The sequence below is a fragment of the Osmia lignaria genome, chromosome 4 (genome assembly GCF_051020975.1).
Source record: "Osmia lignaria lignaria isolate PbOS001 chromosome 4, iyOsmLign1, whole genome shotgun sequence".
Classification (NCBI taxonomy): Eukaryota; Metazoa; Arthropoda; class Insecta; order Hymenoptera; family Megachilidae; genus Osmia; species Osmia lignaria.
In genome coordinates this window covers 9,124,366-9,150,871 of record NC_135035.1, presented here as the reverse complement: position 1 = coordinate 9,150,871, position 26,506 = coordinate 9,124,366, and the positions used below count along the sequence as shown (strand labels likewise).

The 26,506-nt window shown below is 44.3% G+C and overlaps 1 protein-coding gene across 1 annotated transcript in view; it reads left to right on the top strand.

The window, feature by feature from the left end:
* Nucleotides 1-26,506, top strand: part of mdy (diacylglycerol O-acyltransferase) — a 76,640-nt gene that overhangs the window by 2,725 nt on the left and 47,409 nt on the right. The window contains exons 2-3 of the mRNA XM_034322629.2: nucleotides 8,753-8,881; nucleotides 15,723-15,817. Of these exons, the coding sequence (XP_034178520.1) occupies nucleotides 8,753-8,881; nucleotides 15,723-15,817 (224 nt within the window). The remainder of the gene's footprint in view (nucleotides 1-8,752; nucleotides 8,882-15,722; nucleotides 15,818-26,506) is intronic.

Genomic DNA, 26,506 nt, shown 5'->3' with positions numbered 1-26,506 from the left:
CGTTTTTGTCAATAGTTTATGTAACGCGCACCGATACTCGACGTGCATTTCACATCTTATGGAGGATCGTTGTCACGCGAAATCTCGGAATAAATCCCATAGCAGGCCGTTTTAATAAACGGGAACAAAAGGCTGTTTACGTGGAACAACGACTACGGAGGGGCTCTCGTTTGTTATCAATTGTTGCGAGGCTCGTTGCGGTGTGCGTTCGCCAACGGATTCTATTAATTAACCGATCAAAAACCACGCACACGGCCGAGGCCAAAGAGGCATGCTTTGAGTAACGCCGATCGAAACAACGCTGGTTGCGTATTCTCTTTGTCATAATTACAGAATGATTCCCTTAGCCAGAGCAAAGCAAAACACATACCGACCTCCCGGTGTAATTAACGATTCCTCTGTCTTTCCTCATTCGCGAAACCTTGCGTAATTAGCTCGTTTTTTTTCCTCTTCGCGCTTTGTGATTATCGTGAAACGAATTACTCGACCAGCCTTTGAATTACAATCGTTCACGTAACGCGATGTTCGAAGTTCAAGGTGGTACATTGACGTCCACGAATATTGGGACATTATCGCACGAGTGCACGAACGAAATCATCGAATAATTTTAACCAACATCTTAATTTAAGCAAATCTCCACCGTAATGTGGAGTAATTAAAACGTGGCCTTTATTCATGAACGTGGTCGCGTCTGATTAGTTCAATCACCTCTCGACATCGCTCCGTCGTCATTCTTCCATTTTTTCCGGCGCCTTGCGAAATCGCTGACGGGTGCTGAGTCACATGGGTGGCCGGCGTGTTTGCCGCAGCGTGTCCTTAATTAAAATGTTAATTTCAGTGACGAGGCAGGAATCCCGATGGTTAGAACCGCGGGTAGATTAGCGCGATAACAGAACACATCGCGAGAAGGGGGGGGGAAATATTTGCGGTGATTCGTACGCGTTTCGCGACGGATGAAGCATCATAAATTCATGATTGGTTTACGGCATATCCAATTCGAAGCGCACTGATCCCGCGTTGCAATCGGAATCGCTAATCAAAGAATGCTCGGTCGTTCGCGAAAGTACCGGGTAAAAGCTAACTCGCGTTAATATTTCTCCGTAAACAAAAAGGAGATCGGAAGCAAGAACCGGACGGGGGGCAAATTCTATTTGTCCAGATTTATGAACTTCCTCCCAGCTTTAATATCCATCCAGCGGCGAAGAGGAAAAAAAAATTTAATCAAGTTTCCCCACTATTTCCATTGCCGGTTTAATCGGGCGTACGATCAAGAATTAATGTCTCAAAAACGGGATTAAATCTGGAACATTACGGTAAAGTGAAACGCGTGTTCGGTTTTTGGTTTTCAACGAGAATCGTCGAATTTACAATTGATCGCGGTTAGACTGTTTCAAGACGCTATTCGCAGTAGCGTTTTGAGAGAAGAAATACGGAAGCAGTCAGTTCGCACGGTAAACGTTAATTAGCGAGAGGGGACGAAACTACTCGGAGCAGAGTAGATGATACCCGGTGATGCTTCATTTCAGAACATATCCCCCCAACGAGCTTCGTTTTATTAGCGAAAACTTGACTAACTAGGCAAAGAAAAAAAAAGGAAAAAAGTAACAGCGAAATCTTTTTCCACCTTTGACATGCTATAATGACCTGCAAACAAGAGTTCCTTTTTTTTTTTCTTTTCCACTCTTCAGGAGGGAACACTTTTCTACCTTCGGTTGTTTCTTCTCCTATCCCCTTCTATCTTCGCACCCCTTCGCACCCCTTCGCGCTTTCTTGCCTCGGGATCGTCCATTATGCCGTAGAATCAGAGATGGCACCACTCCTTCGCCTCTTAAACAAACGAACCCTCTACTGTATTTACTCGTTCCGTGTTTGCCAGATACTTCTTGTTTTCGCCAACTTTGCAATTAGACGCGGGGCCCCCGGGTTCGTTGGACGCGTTGAATATCGAATGATCTCTACCCCTTTGGTCGGATGTAGCCGCGCGGAAAGCTACGTCTGGCTCGTACCTACGATCTTTCAATCACGGATTGATTTTAAAGTTCCCGTTTGCGCGATCCTTCGACTGGAAGCAACGCCGGCTACGTTGTGTTCGTTTCCCAAATCGAATCTACTTCACGACGGCTTCCATTCAGTGGGAACAAATTAAATCCGGCCAGAATGGTGGATCGTATTCGCGACGCAACAATGCTCATCTTGAGTTCAAGCTCGGTTCCCTCGATAACATTATCCGTAATTATAGATGGACAATGGTGAGGAATGTCGTTAACGTCCAATACGAAACAGTTTCCGATAGCTCTGTCATAGACTGAAATGACGTACTACTAGTGAAGGGCAATCATTGGGTAATATGGAATCGAACGAGAGACGGATAACAATGATACCCAGGCTATTTTTCTTTTTCATTTTTTTTATTCTTCTTCCTATATATCGATCCTTTCTCGAGCTTTATTCTCTCCGTTCCGACTGCCTCTATCGCTCTACCCCCGCGATTTATCTTCGTCTCTATATCGCGCCAATATTTCCGCGATACCGCTAACTGCCAAGCTGCTCTCGTGTTGCCGGGATTGATATTCGAATTGCTAATAACTTCGGACGTTGTTTTATGCGAAAGAATACAGGAAGTTGAAGCAGAGCAAATTGATAAATCATCTCGCAAGACTTGCTTCCCCGCCTTTTCCGCAACGAATGCAAATAATCTTGCAGCGTTACGATATTAAACCGTTCGTCGAAGGTAGAAGCTATTTTCTTGAGGATATCAGTTAAGGGCAAATAGGAGAATCTTTGTCTTGGAAAGTTTCTCTTGAACTGGACCTTGAATTGGAGGAAAATATTTAAATTCAGTAACTGGATATTATTTTTATACAACGAGGAAAGTTTACAGGCATACGATAGCCTTTTTCTGTCCTTCCTCTGTGATTTTTTCGCGTTCGACAAAAACTTTTTAATCTTCGTCGCGGGATACCACGGTTTCGGCTGACGCGACTTCGAAACGAATGAGGATTAACGGTATTGTGCTGTCAATCCAGGCAACCCTTTCTTTTCATCCCTCGCCTCTTTTCTCCGCGCGAAGATTGCGGCTTCGGTGTCGAACGTCGCGCGCGCCAAATCAGCCGGAAGAACAATGGGAAGCGATTACATCGATGGTAGGGTGTGAACCAGCTTTTCGACCGGGTTTCCCAAGACGATTGTGGTTTTCGAGGGAAGACCCGGTGTTGCCGTGAACGAAGCCCGTGTCATCGGCTGCGGTCGATCCGGCTGGTAAAATCGTTCGTTCATGGAATCAACTCGTCGGAATCCATTATAGAATTTAAGGTACAATTAGGTCAGTCTGACAGAGAAGGAAACGAACACGTTGGCTGAGAAATAATTGCATAAAATATACGCGGTCCGGTAATTAAACTAGATCTCTCTTACTTTCCGGTTTAATTCCTCGTCTCGAAAGTCGAGTCTCAAGAATCTATTTTACATCTCGTTTCGTTTCAAGATCTCGCGTAATTTTTCAGGCCACAAAGCTTTGTAAGAGGTATTCTCGTGTGCAAACTGCTCACTGCTTAACCATAGCATACGTAATCGCGAAAGAAACGGCGAGGGGGAAAAAGGGTTCGAATAATGCTCACTTTCCTCGCCGTGTCAAACTTGAGGTAACCACTTTCTTTTCATCGTGCGTCAAACTAAATGGCCGGGAAATTTATTCGCCAACGTGCCCGTTCTAAATGCAACGCGATTCATGGCGGCTTAAGAAGGCGGTCTCGTTTAAAACGCGACGGTGAAATACCGTCGTCGAAGTTCCCAGTTAATTCGACCGGCTCGTTGTCGGCTCGCGCCGTTGGATTTTCTATTTTCAATGGGAAGAACGACGTGAAACGAGGCGAGCCGAGTCTCACAACAGGTGAGAGGGATCTTGATGAAGCCCCCCTCAGGATCGTGTGCACGGAATGCAACGGCGAAAGTTAGGGATGTCTCGGTGAAAGGCAGGAGACAATAAAACAGACAGACAGGCAAGCGGACGGAACCGACAGACAGACAGGGAGCGAGGAAGACGGAACGGCGGGAGTTGGTAATCGATTCCGGGGTGGTTCCAGGCTGCAGGAAGAATGGGATAGAGAGGAAGGAAGAGGCGAGGTGAACGAAAACCGTGCTAGCAAGAAGACCTGTTTAAAGCGCCATTTAATTTTCCTTCATGAATCATTTAGGGTATTCTTCTATGCTCCTGCCACCTCTTCTCGATCCGCCATTTCTCGTCCGACCGGCAACTTTCCCTTCTCATTACACAGCTAATATATGTATATCCGTTTATCGCTGAAATATTCACGAGGGTTCCGGTGTCAGGAAGATTCGCGAAGCAGATACGCGAACCCTATGAACACAGCCTCGGCTGCCCCTTTCTGCCATTCTACGCCCTTTCTCCTCTCGTTCCTTTCTTACCCATCCTCTCGTGTCCGCCCTTGTATGTACAACGGCTTCCGTAGCCGTCGGAAACTTCAGATTCGTGGAACAGTCCAAGGGAGCAGTTCGAAGAGAAACACGAGTGGGTGCTCCCTTTTGTGGGACACGATCCGTCCTCCTAGTCGTTCCCTATCTCTCTCCAGACGAAGCTGGAAACAAAAGATTTGGCACCTTTTATCTTTCGCCCGAGCCTACAATCGGATGACTAGCACTTTCGTCGACCGACTACCGGATTAAACGACTGTTAAGCCCGCTGGTATCGTTTCGCGATCCAGAAAAGGCCATTTCGTCGAGTCATTCAGCGAGCCGGTCCGCCGTGCGGTGACCGCCAGACGATCTCCTTGGCATCCTTTCAAGCGACGACCATATAAGGCCGACGACAATGTTGACAGCGCATAATATACTTTTCATGAGCTCCTACGGTTTAGATAATGGCCTCCGGTGCTTGCTACCCTTATCGCGTACCAAATAACGAGTACCGGTATACGCGTAACTCGTATCTATGCTACAATGGCACTTTTCTCCGCTCCGATCGTCCCGTTAACCCTAATACGCTCTACGGCTGAAAATTCGCTCGTTTTTTATTCCCGCCTGTTGCGAAAGTCTTTATTTTTTATGGACAACGTGAAAATTTGGCATAGGGGGGTAGTGATTAAGGGTCGATCCCTCGGCGTAAGTAAAACGAGCGCGCAATAATTCGCGGCACAATAAAACGTTAGTTAATCGCGCACGCTGAGCCGAATATTAATTACACAGATAGAACCACAATTACTCAGACCGGTGGTACCGCAGCCCGCGGGGAGCACGTCGTGCCTCGTTATCGGTATCGATAATTTTAACGAGCGTGTAATTAACTAACAGTATGCCGTTCGTAGGTCACGAGTTTTTCGAATTACACTTTCGCCACCGCGAACGTGAGAATTGAGTAAGGGGTAGCGTTAATAGGTTTTCCAAATTCGTTTGAAACGTGCCGACGTGCCGTGCAAAAATGTAGATAACGCATTAAATTCGATACACCGTTGATTACCTTTTTCGTTCTTAACGAGATTGATTAACTTCTGTGCATTCAATAAGCCTCATTCGGGAATAAAAACTTATTTCTCCATCGAATATTGATCAGACGTATTTCGAGGCAATACCGCTGTCCGTTGGATGAACAAACGAACGAAAAATCGAAGCACAGTCGGGCGATCAAAATTTCAGGCTGTCCACGTGGATCGCGACAGAAAAAGCTATCCAGGCCGAATCATATTACCCGGCCGTCACACGGACGAATAATTATACCAAAACATTGTTCGCCGTCACGTTTCGGATGGTCCGCGAGGTAAAAACGTGTTTCGTCCTTTATTTCGTTTCGCGCGGCCGGTATGCAACGATTATTCTCTCCGTTTCCATTGCCGTTTCGTCGGGACACCGTGCAACGAAACGGCAGATTTTCTTTCTTTTTTCTCTTTTTACTCTCTCCCATGTTCCACCTCGACTTCTCTAACGGAACGATCGGCCACATTTTTAAATTAGCGGTCGCAGCTACGTCGACCGTATTAACGCGGTTTCAGTGCCATGAATTTTCGATGTTAACTTTCGAGGGTACGGAGCGTGGGAGTTGACGACTGGGTCAGCCGTCAGCTGAATTAACATTTTAGAAATTTATATGGCAAATAAATATTTCATAGAAAATCTATCGCGAATAGACACGTGGCAACATCTGTTGAAAACAGAGTGTTTTGTCGGAACGAGAAGCGATCCATCCAGTAGCGCCGTAAAAAGGCACAAGTTACCGTCAACTTTCCAAAGTTTCGATACTTGGTATCCCGGTTTTCGAACGGGCACGCCAGTTTCTTGTCCAACGGGAACCAGTTGGCGCGGTTTTCTTTCGGCCAGTGTCTCTACAAGCGCGGAAGGAAGCTCGTCTCGAGAGGAGGAAGTTAGCGAGTCGAGTTTTCGTTGCGGATCGGGAAGACGGTGCTCGATTATTGATGTCGTAAAGCGAGTCGGCGAACTGTTTGCTCGTAACGTACACGATGACGAGGCACACCAGTGGTCGTGGTAATAACGTCGGACATAGCATAATTCCGCGAAGGCAATAATATCTTCACGGTGAAGCCGTTCACGCGACGACACGACGTGAATTATTTCCTTGGTCCACCGGCAGCGACGTCTATTTAGTCGACCGTGAATCGAGGACAAATCGAGCTTGCCGACGATGGCTGCTGGCGGATCGTTAAAATTCATCCGTGTCCGACACGAAACACAATGTTTTCCACGGCAAAAACCACCTATCAAATTTCACGCCGCATCAGGGTGCTTATTTTAACCGTAGAATACTGATGGTTCGCCCGTCGGTGACCCTGAGCGTTAAAAAATAAAAAATAGATATTAGCGCAACACCTTGCGCCATAAGATAATTACTCTATTAACCTGTTAAATCGATTATTTCGTTAAAACTGAATTCAGCTATATAGCAGTGCGAGGACCTTGCACCATAAGATAATTACTCCATTAACCGGTTATTTCTTCTGTAATCAATTATTTCGCTAAAACTAAGGTCAGCTATAGCAGTTAGTAAGGTGTTAAAGATTTTGTTTGACGATCGTGCGAGGTCCCCTGAAGTGCACCCAAGCGTGCACTATAGTCCGAAGGATCGTTTACGCGTTTATTGCTCTGCCTCTCGTTTCTGGATAAGTCGGTCGCGACACTTTGAACACCCAGTAGAGCAGCACTCATGCATATGGAAGTTGCCGGTGACACGTCTGCATCCTGCCATGCAGGCCCGAGCCCAGTATCAGAAGTGTGAGATAGCTCTTCCTGTGCGGCTCTCAGCCGACCCTGCTGGCTTTATCGCGGCTCTATTAATTACCACGATCTGCCATAAATTCAGAGTAATAGTTGGGATTTACTCGAGACAGCGGGGAGGTTAAACGATCACATTAAATGCACATAGTTGCAGGACACAGGGGACTTCTGTCAGGTAATTACGCGGGACAAACGGCGCTGTATTTTCGAAAAGGCTTCCATCCTTCGTTTCTCTTTAATCTACAGCCTTAACCGTAACCTTCTCCTTTTACCAACTTTTTCACCACTCGTAACTTTCATTCTCTCCCTCTTTTCTTTCTTAAGCTCGATGTTTTTGGCGGGTATCCTACAGCCCCTTTGAGATTTCGAAGACTTAACATCTGGAGGATCAGACTCTCTCCGATCGAGTTACTCGTAGAATTTTTCCTGTAAATACTTAAAACTTCGAAACCTTAGAGAGCTAATTTAAAAAAGCAGCTTTTAATCCTTCAGAACCGACGATTTACTTGGGCAAAAGAAATTTCGTTGTAACACGCTTCTTTCGTCACGGAGGTTGAAGGGAAATTCTCGGTAGAGTTCACCGGAGACTAAGCTTAACTGACTGAGAAAGCATACGTGAAAACGGGCATTGTGTTTTTAAGCAACGCCGCGAATCCATCGCGCTTTGTTTCGTCTCCCTAAATTCTCACACTCAGGCAAGCACGTCTTATCCGTAGAAGGAACAAGGCTCTTTCTCGAACGCTTTATGCTTCGAGACAAAACGCTTTTGAAAAATTTACACGATGGTCCTTGTCGGAGGCCCCGTCGCGGCACCCAGTCACGAAGGGATGATACCGGTGCTAGTTCGCGGAAGCCGATTACTCAGGTTCGCCCCGATGTATTATCTGCGTGAGAGATACCCCAAGACGAGAGGGTTTTGTGCTCACCGGTACTCGCCGCGATCTTCCAAGCTCGCCATTGAAATTTCACGAGACAGACCGTGTGGTATTGTTAACATTGTCCACTTAATAGTCGCCCGAGTCTTCTGCTGTGTATAACACGCGCGAAATTCCACTGTTCGAAGCGTTTCCCTGCTGCATAAACGATAACGTGCCTGCAGGAAATGCGAAGCGAACACCGCCTTTAATACGCTTGTCTGACGTCGCTTGTCCGTTTCTACCAGCTTCATTTCAAGCGGAATGCATCGCGCGCGGATCATTTCTGTTTGTCTGGAAAAGAGACATGGAAAAAGAGATGAAAAAAAATAGAGAAAGTACGGATAGAGAGAACGGGCGGTGGACGTAAGAAGAACTCGAGCAAATGTTTTCAATACGTTGCATAAATCGCGTGTTTCTTCGTAAATTGAAATGGAAATGCATATAACCGTACGGTATGGAAGAGACTTTATTGTTCCATTCTTACTTTAGACGACGTTTCTATGGCGCCTTTCTTCTTTTATATCGCGAACGACGAGTGTTCTATCGATCCGAAACGAGAATTTCTTTTAACCTGGACCTTCCTTTTCTCCTTACAGATGTCATCGTCCTAGAGACAGTCTCTTCTCGTGGAGCTCCGGGTTCGACAACTTCACGGGATTCGTCAACTGGGGCTTTCTGTTGTTGGGCATCGGTGGAATCCGATTGCTGCTGGAAAATTTCATAAAGTGAGTATATATCGAGAATGTTGATAAGACCGCTACCGTATCAGACGTGCCAGCGCGGACGATACGTGAGCGGATTCGTTGAATCTTCGCGATTCAAAGCTCGAACCGGCTACGAACGGACGGTAACTCGAGGAGAAAGTGATTTATGTTCACGTACGATCAATGGCCAGTGTTTTCGGTTTAAGTAAGTCGAATAACTCGAGTTCAAATCAAACGAATTGTCCTCGAAACGAAAAATTGTCGAACCTGTCGTCCCGTTTGCCTGTAGCAATTTCGCGGTCGTAGGAATAATTCATCAAAATATTCGCGTCGTCTCGTGACACTGATGCCTCTATCTTGTCGCGATATTGCTCCGAGTTCGGTCGTTCAACGCGTCCCTTGAGGATTTTTTCGAATATACATAGAAGAGGAGTTATGGAAGCGCGGACCTCTCGATCATGCGACTTGTCGAGGGGTGATGCTTGGAAAACAGGAAGAAAAGATTGGTGAATCTGGACACGGTTCGATCCGAGGCCCGAACGTGTCACCTGCCGGGACATGTTCAAAAGAGCGACAGCTTCATTAAGCCGGCCTCTCGAGCAGGCAAAATATATATGAAAATATGAAAAGATTAACCGAATTGTTTAATCGTCGCAAGCAAGTTAATGAAATGAATTATTCGTGCCAATTAGTAACAAGCGTGTTAGCACAATTTTCGTGAATATTTCAGCTGGAATTTGAGGTGTTCGATGAAAATAAACGGTAGAATAATCAGATCGATAATGAAAAATGAGGTTTCCGGGCTGTTCGAGGACAATGCAGGATTCCTGCTCTATTCATGTCATTCTCATTGAAAATCAAAGTCACCGTCACAGTCTAATCTATTTCGATAATTACGTCATTATCAATGAGCGTTACAGCACCGATAAAACCTTTATGCACGACTATAAAGGTTATTGTCAGAGACACAGCGACAGACATATTAATTATCCTCGTGGCTATAATTCAAACCTTGCCTGTACACTAACCAACAATCCCAGCTAATGTTGAATTTCAATTGAATTATCGTATCGATTTCCCCGAAACGAACCTAATGTGTCTTCTAAATTATATCCTCTCTTTTGCGTTCCCGTTTGTGCAAACAGAAGAGCCGATTAAAAATTAATTATAATTAACGACACAAAAGGATTCTCGTAGCTAGTCTGATTAAAATTAACAGCACGTCCGATCTTCTCCGAACCGAAAGATTTTGCCAGTCAAGAGAGAGGGAGAGACAACCCCTACCAATTTTCACCCGTTGAACGACGAAGGGCGAAGTACAAGCACAACCCCCATGAATAATTTCCACGAGATTTTTATCGCCGTTGTAAAGTCTCGGCCGTGCGTCCGGTGGCTCTCAGGGGCGCGTAACAGAAATTTATCACGCTCGTTAAGCGTGGAAAAACTTTCGAAGGAAAGTTTCGCGACGTAATTGCTCCGGGTAGTCTCGAAGCGTTTCTGAAACAAACGTGGCTGCAGGTCACTTCCGGGCGAACGGGGGAAGTGATTCCATGCGTGACCAGCAAGGAGAATCGTCCTTTTCCGAACGGATTCGACAAATTATTCTTCGATTGTACGATTCTACTTCGATACTTCCGCAATATCATTTCGAAACTTTTCATCGATTCTATCCGAGAATTTAATTGTATCCAATATTTATAGCCTCGATGGGTTTTCATTTGAATTTGCGAAAGTTGAACGTTCTCTGGTTAATTAACCTGTTTCGTGATTAGCCAATTTGTAAAAAAAATCTGCCGTTACGTTTGCCGGATGTAAGGAAGAAGGATTCGTCGGGTCGAATCAAGAAATAAAACGAAGGCAACGCGATTTCACGACGATCGAGATTAATTGATGCGAAGGAGCGCAAGGGCGGTGGTTGAAAAAGACAGGCTGGTAAGAAAGAGGCAGAATGCTTCTCGGGGAAGCGAAGAAAGTAAGAAGAGAGCTCAATTAATCGGACTCTCGGCGAAAGACTTGAGCTTCATCGATAAAAGTCCGCGGAAAAGGTTTGGAGACAGGGTATCGAAGTTTCTTTCCCTCTTTCACCCTTTTTCCTGTAGCTCCGTTGAGGGAAACTTTTTGAAAGGTTCACGATCTGCTCATAATTTATGCACTTAGACTGAAACTGTACGGTGCTCCGTGCGATTCTTAACGGACCGAGTTTATGGGACCACGATTTCGCGAAACTTGGAAGGAGACACGGGAATCGACCACGAAATAAGAACATCTTTTTGTGTTTGCTGGTCGCTCCGGAAACCGATAAATCGAAAAGAAGTGTACTCGAACCGAGAATCATCGAACTTACCCCGGAATCGTTTTCGAACTTTAATAAGTTCAAGATTCAAGATATCCGATCGAAGAAAAACAGTTAACACTTCGTTTCTTTTTCAATCTACCAATGTATTTTCTTTCTTGATTTCCCAATGTTTCGATATCTTTCAGATGTTCCGTCTGTCACGATACAAAGATACGGTACCACTTTAGTTATTGGAACAAGGAAAAGGGGGAGGATCATATTTTTATCGATAGCTTATTTCTCAAGGGCTACAATGGTGTTAGTCGAAATTGCTAGAAGTTTACGATTTCGAACCGATTTTTTCCCCACATATTTTTTGTTAATATCTCGAAAACTGTAAATTTCCAGCAATTCTGAAAGACATAACACGCGTTCCTGCTCGTTGTCCCAGTAACTAAAGCCGTGCCATGGATACCCTTGAACAATAAGTAGAAACTATCGATTCACGATCAAGTTTCGCCGGTATTTTCAGGAAGCTCTCGTGCTGGTAAGAACGATTACAACGTCCGGCTTTGAAAATTTTCCAACGATTCGATATCGGACCGTCCACGTCTCGCGGAGAAACGGTCGAATCCGTCGTGTCACGTTCATCCCCTCCGTTCTATTTTGGCCGCGATTTTCGCAAGGATTCACGTCATGCCGAGAAATAAAACTCGTCCACCCGTTCATCCGGATTACACGAACCATAGTCGGAGAATCCTCGAAACTGCACCGTTTCTCTCGGTATTACTGTGCGAAAAATGGCATTAACGTTTCCAGCATCACGATAGTTTTTCGTTCCGCCGTTTCCGCGTCGTCCGTCTTCCTTTAGTCTCGATATTCGCATCGCAGATCAATCGTATATGAATCTAGAGCTTTTAAAAGCGCCTTCCTTCGAATCAGCATAAAACGTCTAGAAGTTTATCGTCAAACGGCTTATCGTGACGTAGGAAGCGCGTGTTATCCTGTTAGAAATAAGTTTGCTTTAGAATTTGGCCTAAAGTGGTCGGTAACTTTAGTTTGTTTTCACAGGATTTGTTCAGGTTTGCCGCGAAAGTTCACCCCACGAGTTATATGACAGAAAGCTCGGGAAAATTGAGCTAAACGCTTCAGTCCTTCTTAAGCCAGAAAAAAGAAAGGATATTTCCCTTTCGTTTCAGATTATCCTCCAGCTCCTTCTTCTTTCGTTTCATGATTTTTCATCGATCACCAACGTTTCTGTTTCAAATATCCTGTGGCGGAGCAGGTAGTTCATTAATTAGTCGATTATGGCGCGAGTCGTCCTGGACATGCTTTCGAATCTAATTGAGGATACCACTGTTGAATGTTTACGCCGAGTTGCATGCGCATTCCTGCAACACTTTAATCCGATTAACGATCCCACGGAAAGTGATTTAAACTGACAGATTGCACGATAAACCTTTGTACCCGTAATCGGATCGTGCCAATTACACTATGAACTTGAAATTCCATTAGATGATCGAGCCGCCGGACAAAATTCATCTCCCACTGGATTGCACCCCTAAACGCGCTGTTTTAAATCGCATTACCGATCCCATCGATGATCATAAACGGGTCATCGACCTTTCACCTCGAGATCGAGCCACCACTTGCTCTACAAATCTAAGCTTTTCTAGTCGATTGGTTCTATATAAAAAATAATAAGAATCACACCCCTGACACTTGTCCCACGTTTTCTGTTAACACGTGTCGATACATTCGATATCTCACGGTAAAAAGTTACAACGGAAACGTGCCCTCTGGTTCCAGCAACCAGATAAACCCCTTTCTCGTTATTTATCAATATTTCGTAGAAAATTTCTGGGGATTTTTTTTTTTTCTTCCAATGGTACGTTCCATATTGACACCATAACTCTTTCAATCTCCAGTCTTTCCAGTCTTTTCTCCCTTTCTTTATCGGTCGATTCGACTGGTACGACCCCTTTCTCGTTCGCCCCTCTATCCATCTCCGTTCTTCTTTTCTGGTCGACGCGGAATTGGGGATTTTATCGTGACGCTGTATTAACGAACTTCGCCGAGCGAAGAACGGGGGCGCGCGGATTTAACGGGTGCGCCCGGATCAGGACCGGCTATTCTCGTGCGGAAAAGAAATTTAATATCGTTCCCAGTCACGCCTTGGACCGATGAGTTTCGATGGATGCGATATCCCCTCAAGTCCTCGCCGTTTCGGCTGCTTTATCGGCCTTATCTGAAATAAACAGCCACCGTAGCGGCGTGTTTTTCATAGATCCAATAAAGCTGCACCCCGACGCGACGCTCCGCGCCGGAAGCGACGCGTTTCGAACTGGCTGAAATACAGGAACGGGTGATTGAAATTTTTGTTTATACACCTACTTTGGTTTTTCCATCCCCGATGGAAGTAGGTGTAAATACGATCAATAGCCTGGGAATTCTTTCTAGTCGTCGATATATACCGGCTCGGTATTTCGTTCAGCAGCTTTTTTATCGTAAATTAATCTCGAACCAGACGTCCTAGCGTTGTTTGCTCATCAAACTTTCATACGTTTATTAATAAACATGAGCGCGTTTCCGGAAAATTTTGTTTTCGAAACCGAACAAACGATAAAGCCATTCATTGCGCGTTTTGCGCTGGTATTACGGAGGTTTATAATGCTCCGTTTCTATATACGAATATAAATGAAAATATTTCAACGAACAGCTAATGTTTGAAAATTTTCGGACGTACAATGTACAGTGTGTTCCGTATGTATTTATCAAGTTGACATATATTTTTCGTACACATCAGATGTGCACGAAGAAATCGATGATTAGACCGCAATTTGCATGAATACGAATTGATGAAAATTAGAGGTATCGTAACGAGTCTTGCATCTTCTTCATGTGAATGTACCTTTAACGATAACTGTCACTTCTTATCGTTGCCAGTTTTCCGTGCGACGAAAATAGATATTTTCCAGTTTATTCCATGACGTATGATGTACATTATATTTCACTCGTAATTTGACGAGGTCGGGATAAATTTAAAAATGAAGAAATCCAAGCACGCGTTCCAGTTACCCTGATCGGTTAGCCGTTCAGCAAACTAAGCAGCTTTCGAAACGCGGTTCATCAATCCGATCTGTCGATTCTTTGTTCTCTCCCGCAAAGCGATTTCCGATGTGTCCAGGCCTTTGTGGTTTCCCCCGTTTCATTTACATCGCGAAAAGGTATTAACGCGTATTACCGGAAATCCTGACTGCACACGGAGACGTATCGATTTTTTCGCCGGTCCGACAAGTGTTTAACAATTCAATCGGCGAAACTCCACAAAGATATACGCGGTCCCGGTTTCGCGCAGTGATTTACAGTTCGGTAATACAGTAGGTGGGATTGGTGTGTTCCCTTTCGAATCACTTTTGGCTCGCCATCGCGTGGAGTGTGCAGTAGCTATCAATTATAAACGTTTGATTTTTCCGGCTCGCTCTTCAATTATCGTTGGCTGCGTCAACGTGACTGATTGCGTTTTGCGTCGACAAAGAGGGTCAGGAACCCGAAAAAAAAAAAAAAAAAAAAAAAAATACAAAAAAAGAAAAACGAAGAAGCGAAACGAACCGACGATCCCAATAAATATCCTTCCCTCGTGTCGAACCGCGCCCACTTCAAATACTTTAATTACTTCACCTATAAGCCTCGTTTATCATCGTTAGTCGACGCGTTCGACCTGAAGCCATTAGTGTCGGTTACCCATCTCTTTTCGTCATTTTTTTCTTCTCTACCCGATCACTACGAATGTAGTTCGTTTGTCTTCGTTGAACGGTCCCAACAAACGCTCCCGATGCTTCCGATTGATACGATGGCACGCGATAAATCTCCTTCGATATAGAGTTACACGTTGGTGCAACGTGTACACTTGGCTGCAACGTCCCTTGATCGATGCGGATCAAGAAAGTAGGGACACGGGCCAGTTCGTCACCCCTGATTTTGCCTAAGGAACCCTAAGTTACACGCGACTGTACCTGAAATCGGTTCTTATTGAACGCAGACAGTAAAGAAGTAACCGTCTGAACGGGGAGAACGAAATCGAAGGTTCGAAATTTATTTCGATCAAATGCTACGAAAGCCTACCTATTTATCCACGAAATTGCTTCAACAGACAGGATGATCTGGAACGGATAAGAAACGCCTCCGTTCCCTTCCCCTGTCTAACGGGCTGTTTTAAATTTCAGAAGCGAACGCCGGGGAGACGTTTATTATTTACCCCGAAAGAACAAAGGGATCAAGGGGTCCGTGACTTTTTATTTGGCCTACCCTTCGTTCATCTCTTCTCTGTCACTCTACGTGCGCGTGTTTTCTTTTTTCCTTTTTCGTTTTTCGAGGACCCAGTGAAGAGCATCGCACCGAAGGCAGACGTTAATAACGACGCCTTTGCCCTTCGACCCGTGTCGCAATGTAGACACTCGCTTAACGTGACTTCGAAGATAAAACTGGAAGGGTGACACCGGGGACGATAATAACGAACAGAGGCGTTTCTTCTTTCTTTTTTCCTTGCTTTTCGAAGTGCTTATATGCTTCTCTCTTTTGTTCTAGGTACGGAATTAGAGTGGATCCGCGGCAATGGATTATGTTTGTCGGGGGCAAGTACGAGGACAGCGAGGAGTATCCTTCGATTCTCCTCATCATCTGTAAGTCATTCTCTCGATTTTTTATCTTGAACGCTCATCAAATTAAATTAAGTAACATTATGGTGAGCCTCGGGTTGAAAAGGTTGAAATAGAGTACACCTGGAATATTTCCAACTAATAAAAAACTGACCTTTCGTATGCAGTGAACCTAACACAAACGAAATTAAGATGAAAGTATCATTCGTGTTATAATCTATGGTGTGCAACAGACGACACCGGTTCGCTGCCAATCTCATTCAGTCTCATTCGAACGAATAACGCGTCCGTCGAGATTATTTAACGCGACTTTTGCTCGTTTGCGAACGGACAGAAGCGTCGCGACTCGTTATAAAAAGGTAATGCGTACTGGAGTAACGCGGCCGAAAGCCGCTAATTTAAATGTAAAAGTAATTAGCGCGTGACCAGTCCGCGAACAGGAGGAAAGTAACGCGCCTTGTTAACATGCGCGCTCTCGCGGAGAGGGTGCAATTACTTGTTAAATTTCAAAGATATATGTACATACCTCTGCCGTTATTCTCCAAGGTGTGTTCAACGCGTGTTTCCCGTTTATTGTAACAAGCGAAAGTTCAAAAACACGGTCCGGTTCGTCGGATAGCCGACGACCCCTGGGGGGTGAATTCAAATTTATCATTAAACGGCGAGCCCCTCTAAACCGTCGTTTAAGCCGGACTTAAAAGGCACGAAATTTAGCGCGGCGAAGTGGCGTGGCGCGTAAATTTCGACGCTCTACCAACCCCTGACGCGAACTACCCCTACGCATTGTTCTTTCACCGCCTCGAAATGCACTCCGGTTATCCGCGTTTTCATCTACAATCCGGCGCGACCCTCGTGTGAGTGTGCAATGTCCTGCGTGCTTGGTTATTCCATATGGTCGTGTTTCAGCGGGGCAAACAAGCTTGATAAATTTGACTATGAAAAATGGAATCTTCAGCAGTCTTTGATTATATTTTCGTTGCTAGGCGGACACGAAAAGTCGGCCTGACACGTACGTTTGCATTAAAATCTACATCATGCGTTCTGAACCTCGTGTTTCCTCTGCGACTCGACTATACTTTCGTAGGGAACAGGACAAGAATGTACAGGGTGGTTTGGAAATAAATTTATCACTGTTTCCGTGCATTGCTGAAGCTTTCTCGTTAACCCGCAAACTTGCCTCTCCAAATTTATTAACAACCTGTTAATATTACCATTAATTTTCAATGAACAGCGGGATGCGTGGAATTCGCTCGTCGTCGAGTGACTCGATTAACGGCGCAAGGTCTCGAATACAACCCCCTCAGTTTCGTAGTAAAGTTGCGCCCCGAAACAAGCTGACACAACAAGTAGCAGCGCGAGTGACCTAGTAAAACCGTCTCGTAAGTTGCACTAATTTCTCGATACCGCTCGACACTCGGGTCTAATTATCCTCGCAATTAGGTTACGAAATTAATTTCACCCCGAGAACTTTCCGTCTGCCCGTCTTTACAAAGAACCCCTCCGCCTTCGACGGCATGCGGGAAAGTTGATGCTTCGCGAACACCCTGTGAATGCGTTTAAACTCTCGTTTCGCAGCTGCGCCAGCAGGTTGCACGCGCGTGCAAGCTGATGCATTAAGGTGCATCTTTACCGGTGTTCGCGAGTCATGTACAAACTGTACGTGAACTATTCGCAAATTGTTCACGAGATATCCGCGAGCTATTCTTGAACTGCTCGCGAGTTTTACGCAAGCTATCGGCGAACTGTTAGCGAACTGTAAGGAAGTTTACAAAACGTTTGCCAAGTGTTTGCCGGTGAATGTACACCTTTAAACGTAGAGGATCGCAGGTAGGCGAACAAGAGGGGTTGCAAAGTATCCGGCAGGGGGTTGGTTGCATTATTTACACATGAGGGAAGGTAATGCTCATAGGGAACTACGGTTAATAGCTCTCATATTTTAGAATCTTCGTCGTGCTAGCCCTCTACCCTTCTTTCCTTACTCCAGGCCCTTAAACCCCCTTCGACCTTACCCCATCCTCTTTTTATACCCTCGCTCGGTCGCTCGTTCGAGCGGATACACCCTCTGGCGTGTTCCTCGTATCCCGTGGCCGTGGCTCTCGCATAATAATTTTCACGGCTGCTCCACCGCCTGGCCGCCGAGATTGCTTTTTAAACGGTGCTCCAGCAGGGTATCACGGCCTTCGCGTCTCGCTGTTTCGCGATTAGAGGATTAATTATTCCATGGACGTTGCGAAGCGCGAATTAGGCCGTTTAACAGCTCTGACCTCGTGATTTATTCGATCCTCGTTGATTAGCAGCGAGCCCGACGCTGCTGCTCTCCAAGCAGCCTCTTTTATTTTATTTCAGCGTTTAATTAATTTTTCAAATCAGCCCGAAAACCAGCAGCTCGAAGGGAACTTGCTCGTCTGGTTTTTACGGCCACTGGTGAATTTCATTGTTACCGTTCTTCCGGTTCGGTTATCCTTGCATTTTCATTCCATTTCCTGGCTGCAGCGTTTCGTTGATGCGACTGCCGTTCGATAGTTCACCGAGAGATCTATTTTTTATGCGACCTCGTTGACCGTTAATTGCATACTTTACAGCTACGGCGTGATGCAATTTCCATGCGCTCGTGAGCAGCCGTGAATTAGTGTCGAAAGGGTCGTATCGTGTTAAGGGATGCGTTATGACATCATTGTTATAGTTTCATTCTGTCGGAATCTAGGTTCTCTCTTTATTCCCCTTCTTTATGTAGAACACGCATCGAGAGGGTGCTTGTTCATTCATTCCCTGCTATTTTATTCCTGGGGAATGTTTCGACGAACGCAACACGGACGTTGCATTAACGGTGTAATTGAATTCCGTAGGGAAAAAAAGGTGAAAATAATAAAAGTTCCTTCAACCCTGTGTCCATTTCTGCGGATTCACGTGTTCCGCTAGAAGAAACCGTGGAAGTTTAGCTCGGTTGAAAGGGAGCAAAGGAAAACAGACGCAGTTCCGTGGCCTTCCAACCCCTTGCGTTTCTCTCGAAGGAAACGCTTCTCCCCTGGTCGCCCATTGAAAGTGTCCGTTTCGTGGTTTTGTGAGAGTTTCGGGATAGCAAGTTTCTCGGCAACTTAAAGTTAACCGTAACTCAATGCTCGCTGTACACGACTGACGTAACGAGTTAAAAGGCAACGCGATAAGGTGCAGAGACCAATCACTTTGCGATTTGCTATGATCTGGTTCTTGGTTCTTTGCTATAATTTTCGCTGGTACCAAGAAATAAACCGTCAAATATTTCATCATTCGTAATTGCGTCCTGATTAATGGATATCATGTTACATTGGAGGGTTGAAGAGCTCTTTGAACGAATTAAACATGTATAAAAGAGAACGCCGGTGTGGTTTAAATTAAGCTGGAAGTGACGGTACGGGAACAAAGACAAATTGACGCATGAAATCAATAATTCTTCCACTGTTCGAATCCATTGAAACGACGTCTGTAGTGGCCTAGATTCGTTTCGAGCGTAGCGTTATCGAGCGCAGCTCGTGCGCGAAAAATCCGAGTAATTATCAGCGGTATCAGCCTTTTTCGGGCAGATTTTTACCGTAACCGGAGGAATTAATGCAGCCGATGCCCTCGCCCGTTAAAATACGGCCCATTGAAATATATTTTCACCGGCACGGGGCGAAATCCCGCGCTCTGAAACCGCGTAAGCGTCGTTAGCAGTCGAAAGTTGTAGCTGCTGGAAAGCCATTGAAAGAAAATATTCGACTCTCTTCTTTTTTACCTTTTTTTTATTCGTTCGTGCCCCTCTTAATGATCGCCCCGGCCGGTCCGCCTATGAAACAATCGACGCCGAGTTGAAGTTCAAAATCCATTCCCCGCGATGTACCAACTCGACGGATCGCTTTCAATCGAATTACGAACGACCAAGGCACGAGAAACTTTCGCGTCGACGTAGCGCCACCGGGAGGCACCTTTTCCTCCCGAAAAAAGTGAAAAGAGAAGGGGAGAAACAAAGGGGGAAAAATAGCTGGCAGACATCTCTCATTATTTTTGACCGACCGCGATGCCAACTTTTCCAGCGGCTCGCGTAATTGACCACGGATATTAAAATTTTTCGTTTGCCGGCCGAAGTGGTTCGAACAAAAGGATTATAATAAAATCCCGATGAAAAAAAAAAAAATGGGGATAACAAAAAGCCACGAACGCTGGCGAACCTAATTCGTTGTTTTTACGGGCAGATTTTATTCGCCCCCCGGTGATCACGGAACATCGGTAATTCGTTCGCATGAGTTATTCACTCCTTCTACAAACCTTTTTTTTTTATTTTAATTTAACTGGGATAAATTTGTTAGACAACAAACTATGCAAAATTTTGCTTCGAATACAAGGCTCTAAGTAAATTTTGATCAACGCAGACGCGACTTTACGTATAAATCGACCAACATGTCTATGGCAGCTGATTTTCACGTAGTGCATGGGTGTCATGGTCGATGGTGTTCCGTGTATGGGGCACGGAAATGGAAGGGGACGCTTCGCGAATCCCCACGTATGAATTACTTAATCCACCGCCTGTACACGAAGCCTGGCTATAATAATCGAATTAAATGCGAGATTGCGTCTGCGAAAAGCCTTTCACGCATACGCCATCTGCGCATCCGGTTTAATGTCTATGCCGTGCGACGTATCCGGCTAAATACCCGGGCTTATCAGAAACACTTGTCGACTTTGCGTCGCACAGCCGGTCGGCTTTTCGCTCGGATCGAACTTCAGTTAGCCACGCTGGGATTTGTTTGCAATTTATGGATTCATCGTGGCGATCGTCCGGGATTACTTGTAAAAAAAAGGGGAATTTTAACAAATAATATATTTCTTTAATCCTTCGTCCGGGGGAAGTGTACGTTTTTAACGCGTTGGCTAATTGAAGAATTATCAATCAATATTGCAAATTTAATATAATCGAATGGTTTAAAATATAAACAGGAAATATTATATATAACGTGGCTATTAAAAATTTAATGAAAAGATTAAATGGTAAATTCATGGTAGTCGTTGTTGTACCTTGTCTGACCATACGTAGTTATTTCTACTGTGGTTGTGTTTTAATTCTTCCAACTCAATGTTTAACACGCCCTACTTTCTAAAATACAATTTTGTGCCATAATTTCAACAATTACAGTTAAAATAGTAATTTATTATATTTTAACGCAATTGCATGTATTATGTCAGTGCAATGCACCCACGTTGGAAATGATTAATTAGCATTCTCATTTGCAAGTATTATAGAAAGTTAACAGAGAATAATATACATATTTATTTTATGAAACAGTGTTGTAAACCCTGCCACATGTTACATTTGTAAGCCATGGTAGTTAAGGATTAATCTGTTTAAATTTTTGTACATGTTAATCCAACCGGTGTAGCAAAAATCTTAGGTAAATTGAAAAACGTCGGAATAACAGCATGTAAAGTAACGATTACATCGCGCTCGATTTCCATAATTCCGCGTAAACGAGGGGCAGAATTTCAGCGTGGCGCGAGAGAGCCCCATCGAAAGTTTCATGTCTGCGGGTACGTTGCGTGTCTTCAAAGCCGATCATTTCTATGGTGTTAGCATGCGTTTAATAGCGACGGCAAAGCCCCGGTATATTATACGTACGCCTTTGCTCGTAATTCGTGTGCCGTTGCAAAAGGGAAGCCTTAATTAGTACTCATAATTATTCGTAATTAGCACTCGGCAGCTCCGCGGTTTAGGGTGCTCGTGAAGTTCTTCCGGTTGACGGTGATGCAGCTACCGCTGGCGGATGCAAGAAGAGAAAGGAATAAAGGGCAGAGAGTAACAGATATAAAAAGGGAAGAAGTCGAAAAAAAAGTAGTAAGGGTGTAAGAGAGTGCCGAGTGAAAATCATTGCTTTCACTCCTCATCTCCTCAACTGAGTATTTATACCTTGAATTTCCCTTTTACCAACTTTCCTATTTCGTTCTCTTTAATCGCGCCTCTTTTTTCGCTCTATTCTTTTTTACATATCTTTGATCCTGATTCAAGTTTCCGTCATTCGAACGAAGGCTTTAACCCTCCGCTTTCCCAGCCCAGCGAACCATCACGCAGCTCGTGGAGATTTATACGCGTAATTTAGAATCTCGATTCGATATCGAAATTGCTATCGGTTCGAGGACGATCCACGCGAAGGATGTTACCGTTCGATTCCGCGGTTAGGCCATTATTCTACAGGGAGAAGGGTAGAATTTTCCCTTTCAAAATTCACGATACTCGACGATTCGTCATCGGGCTCGGAAATAATAAACCGTAAAATTCCACGGCTTCTTGGCCTCCGTCCTGGCAGTCGTATTTTTTCATCAAAGTTTTATTAAAAACGAAGGAACGTTGCCAACTCGATGTCGGGATATAATTAAAATTTGCCCGTTACCAGGGATTTGATCTTATCCCACGGGCTCGTCTCCCTTATCCTCGTTTCCGGCAGCTGTGCTCACGCTATCCCGGTCGAAGGCTTTTCACGAGTTGCATTCGTAACCAAGGCCGGTTGTCGTCGTAGCTCGGCTACCTATGCGAACGTACCACGAGGCGAGACACTCGAGAAGATAGAAGAGACTTACCAAAGGAAAAAGTAAAAAGTCTTAATTAGCGGCTGAGATCCGAGAGGTGCTCAAGAGTGGAGGTCGATTACCCTCGAGGCTCTGGATACCGCTGCTCGTCTCGTCTAGTCTCTGTCTTACTCGAGGAAAAAATTTCACCCTTGCGCCCGTCCCTTTCGCGCTCCTTCCTTTCCCGATGAATTCTCGGAAAAATTTGATCTCGTTAATACGACGGTCGGTTCGTTAGGGAGCAAACTACCGTAGCTCATTAGGAAATTCACGGAGGAATTTTAACACCTGAAACGCTCGAAACTTTTCACCGATGATGACTCGAAGATGCAGAATGTCAAAAACCATTCGATTTTACACTGGTTGTAAATGAAAATATATCCAGTAAAGGGTAGGTGTGAACTCTTTGAGAAGATTTTGCAACACGGAAATATAATCCAGTTATATTATTTTCAGTTTATTTGTCCCTCTTAAATTGCGAACAGTTTCAATTGCGAGTTACGAGTAAATGTTCCAATTGAAATTTTCTGCCACATTGTTGTTTTATATAATGGTTCTTTTCCGAAGCAACATTTAATATATTTAATTACGAAACGTTATTGAAACGGATTAATGCCCGTTAATGTTTGCTTGCTGTTGAAATATTGCTTCTTTCTCAGTGTACATAGTTCTATTCAAATGATTCGGTAAATCGATACGTGCCGCATTTTGTTCCCCTGCACGCGTTCGCTGGTTTATTTACCGTCGAACGCGATTGTTCATTAAAATAACGAATAGCAGGGGCGCGAGCTTATTTCTAGCGGGGGATAAAATTTGATTTTATCAGCGTTGTTGCGATGTGACAACAAAAGGTGTCGAAGAACGACGCTTGCCAAATTGCGAGGGAAAATACGACGCACCACGGACGAGATAAATTCGTGTCCCGTGTTGATGATTAAAGAAAAAACTGCTTTGTGAACGTGTCTTATAATGTTGCAAAGAGAAAAATTAAAACGAAATTTTAACTTAAATGCATATTTTCGGAGCGAGAATGGGCTTTCCATTAATATCTATTAGCAAGCCGTGCTCGACGTCAGTTAAATTTGTTTTTTCTCTGTATCGTCAGCCCTTTCCGTAATGCCAGGAACAGCGGACGGTAAAAAGGGTCGGAAGAAGGGATTCCGATTATTCTAAAATATGAACAATCGTTTGTTCTCATTTGAAAGCTGGCCATATACGTCAGTGTCACCTGACCAATACGTTTCTCGAATTATCCGCTTGATTAGGAGGATGTCCAGACGGGCGAACTTCGATGCGTATTCAAATAAGGCTGTCGCTTAAACTTCCCGTCGATGCACGACTCGATAACGAATGAATTTCGATCGGTGGCTGTTTCGAATTGACGCGTCAATTTCCATGCTAATTTGCCTCGGTTATACCCATCGACCTTAAAGGTGCGTGCCAGTAAATCGCGACTTTTACCATCGACAACAAAGTTACTAAACCTGTTCGTGATTCAAGGGAAAAAATAGTGGCAGATTTTTTACAGAAAAGCCGGACCGGTGATAATTTCGACGAATTTAATTAACAACCATTCCAATGGAAATTTACACCCCCTCGCAGTCGCACAGTTTGCCCGCCGCTCCCGACGAGATATATCGAGACACGTGAACGCTATTTATTCCGTTAATCGACAGTTCTATAATTACCAAATTTTTTACCTGTCCAGTTGCTTAATGCGACGCATTTGATTCGTTGATCAATCCTATTTGTCTTCGTTCGTCGCGTCGGTGGCGCACGTGCGCGTAATTCAGCGCGGTGAAAGCGAGCGGTCGTTCGAATCGGTCGGAAAAAATGCTGGAAACTCGGGAAACGCGTTCGAATTCAAAGAGCTGGTAATTAGTCGTGGTGAACACGTGTGCCAGTGGCCCGTTGCGAAACAATCGCGTGCCCTCTCCTCCGTGCTTTTTCTCCCAGCTTTGTCCAACCCGAACACGGCCGGTCTCGAGTTTCTTTTTAACCAAAACGCTGGTAAACTCTATTAACGGAATATTTGACGCTATAGAGCCCGGGAAATCTTCCGTATGCGTGGCACCGTCCATTGTCACGTTTAATTGTATCCAACTGAATCAAATATCGAGGGTGGAAGAATGCGTATCATTCGGTCTAACGATTGCATTTTTGAATTCTCGCTGATTTCGACGTTCTTTTCGACCATTCGGATCGTTACGAAATGGATACCTTGAAAAATTGCAGCAGAGGTAATTGGCACGCCGGAATCTTTTATTTAAACCACGGAAATCATAACGAAATCGAACGATTCTTTGTTCAGGGAAATATTGCACAACGGAGTTCTCGATCACTGGGCGCAAATCATTAAACGAAAATCGAGGAAAGTTTATCGGAGATATTACTCGTTTCACGTTCTCACCGGTCATGTGCTCTTTCAATTTTCAAACGTCACTCCTTTGACGTTTGCTGTTAGTTTCCGCGTGAATTCGATCGCGGCTGATATCGCATGGACGTCAATTTGCCTGTAAAATGACGGGGAATTTTGCATTCCACAGTTTAAGCTCATTTTCTGCTGGAAATTCACTAATTGCCACTAATTTCATCTATCCGGTCATGTGCATCATGCATCGACTCAACTTTTCTTCATTTTGTACTATTTAAATAAATATTGCAGTAAAAGTGTTTTAGGGATAAAAAATTCGGGTACTCGAACCAATTTATATACTGGTCAAATTTTTGGAGCTCCGTCCAAACCCAGAACAAATTCCCGACTCAAACACGAATCGAATAGATAGCTGGTATTTTTTAAAAAGAATTTGATTGCAATTTTCTATTCGTTTAATTTTCGTACACAAATTATATCCTGAAATTTGCCAGTGCACCATCGTAGATATGCGAGCCTCAATGGTTAACTATCCCGAACGAACAAGAATGATAAGTCATAATATACCTCTTATCGTAATTAAAACGTCTCGGTTTAATTTCACGTTGATATTCTTGACGGACGCTTTCATTTTCAAACGTTCGTGTGTTTGCGGTTCGTGACCCGTTTCCAGTTAGGATCATGCGACTCTCAATTTCTCGAGTGTGCCTATCGTACGGTTGCATCTCCTAAACTTATTTAAGTTTCGCCATATTTTATCTGTACTCCGAACGAGGGGACGGACGACACTTCGAAGAATACCAGGACGAACAGCCCGAAATGAAATCGTACGCGATTTCTGTACCTGTGCTATCGCGCTCGTCCGCGTTGATACTCGCGTAATCTACCGAAGTGTTTTGGCTCCATGGATTCTGGAGACGGTTTGGACAAAGGAACGATCGTCGCGGAGTAAAATTCGTATTGTACGAACGTTTCGATAGCGATTCGCGTGGAAAGACTGCTTTCGCTTAGGATTTAACGCGGGTAGTTTGTAAGATTCTACCTGAAACCATGTTTTCTATCGTGTAAGTTTTTTCCACTTTGTCAAGGATCCTGGTGGAGACATGTGAAAATAGGAATCGAAGTTGCAAACTTCCTGTGAAGTTAAAAATCTAAGAATTAAAACGCAGAATATTTTACTGTGCATAGAAAACCTGAAATCAGTAGTATAGTCGGTCATTAGTCAGACATTTAGGAAAATGGACATTTTTGGGGTCGAAAAATCAAATTTTTCAAATTTTTTTATTTGATAATAGATAATATTTGGAGTCAGAATTTATACTTAAAACAACTTTTCGGGAACTATTGATGGACAGAAAATATTTAGAAAATTAGGCCTAATAAAAACGTAAAATCACGTTTGTTGGTTCTCGTGTTCCTTTTTTTCACTAATCATTCGATCGGTATATAGACGAATGATATCGATATCTTTATTGCTTGCTAAATCAAAGGAGATACGCCAAAAGCTGTTATCGTTTTCAACGAGTTCGGTCCTTTACGCGAACTCGTAGGTATACGACGTTCAATCGAACTTCCGTTTTGTAGCGAGCGCTATTTTGGCTGATTTATCGGTGAGTTGCTTTCGTCGTTGCTGCCTCGATATCGGTTTTTCCCTTTCTCTTCTTTTTCCTGTGTATGCGTTATCCACCCCGGCCATTCGAGCGAAGCTCTCGATCACCAGTAGCGTTTATCCTCCCTGTACAGCCTTCGCCGCACGCCGCTCTCTTTTT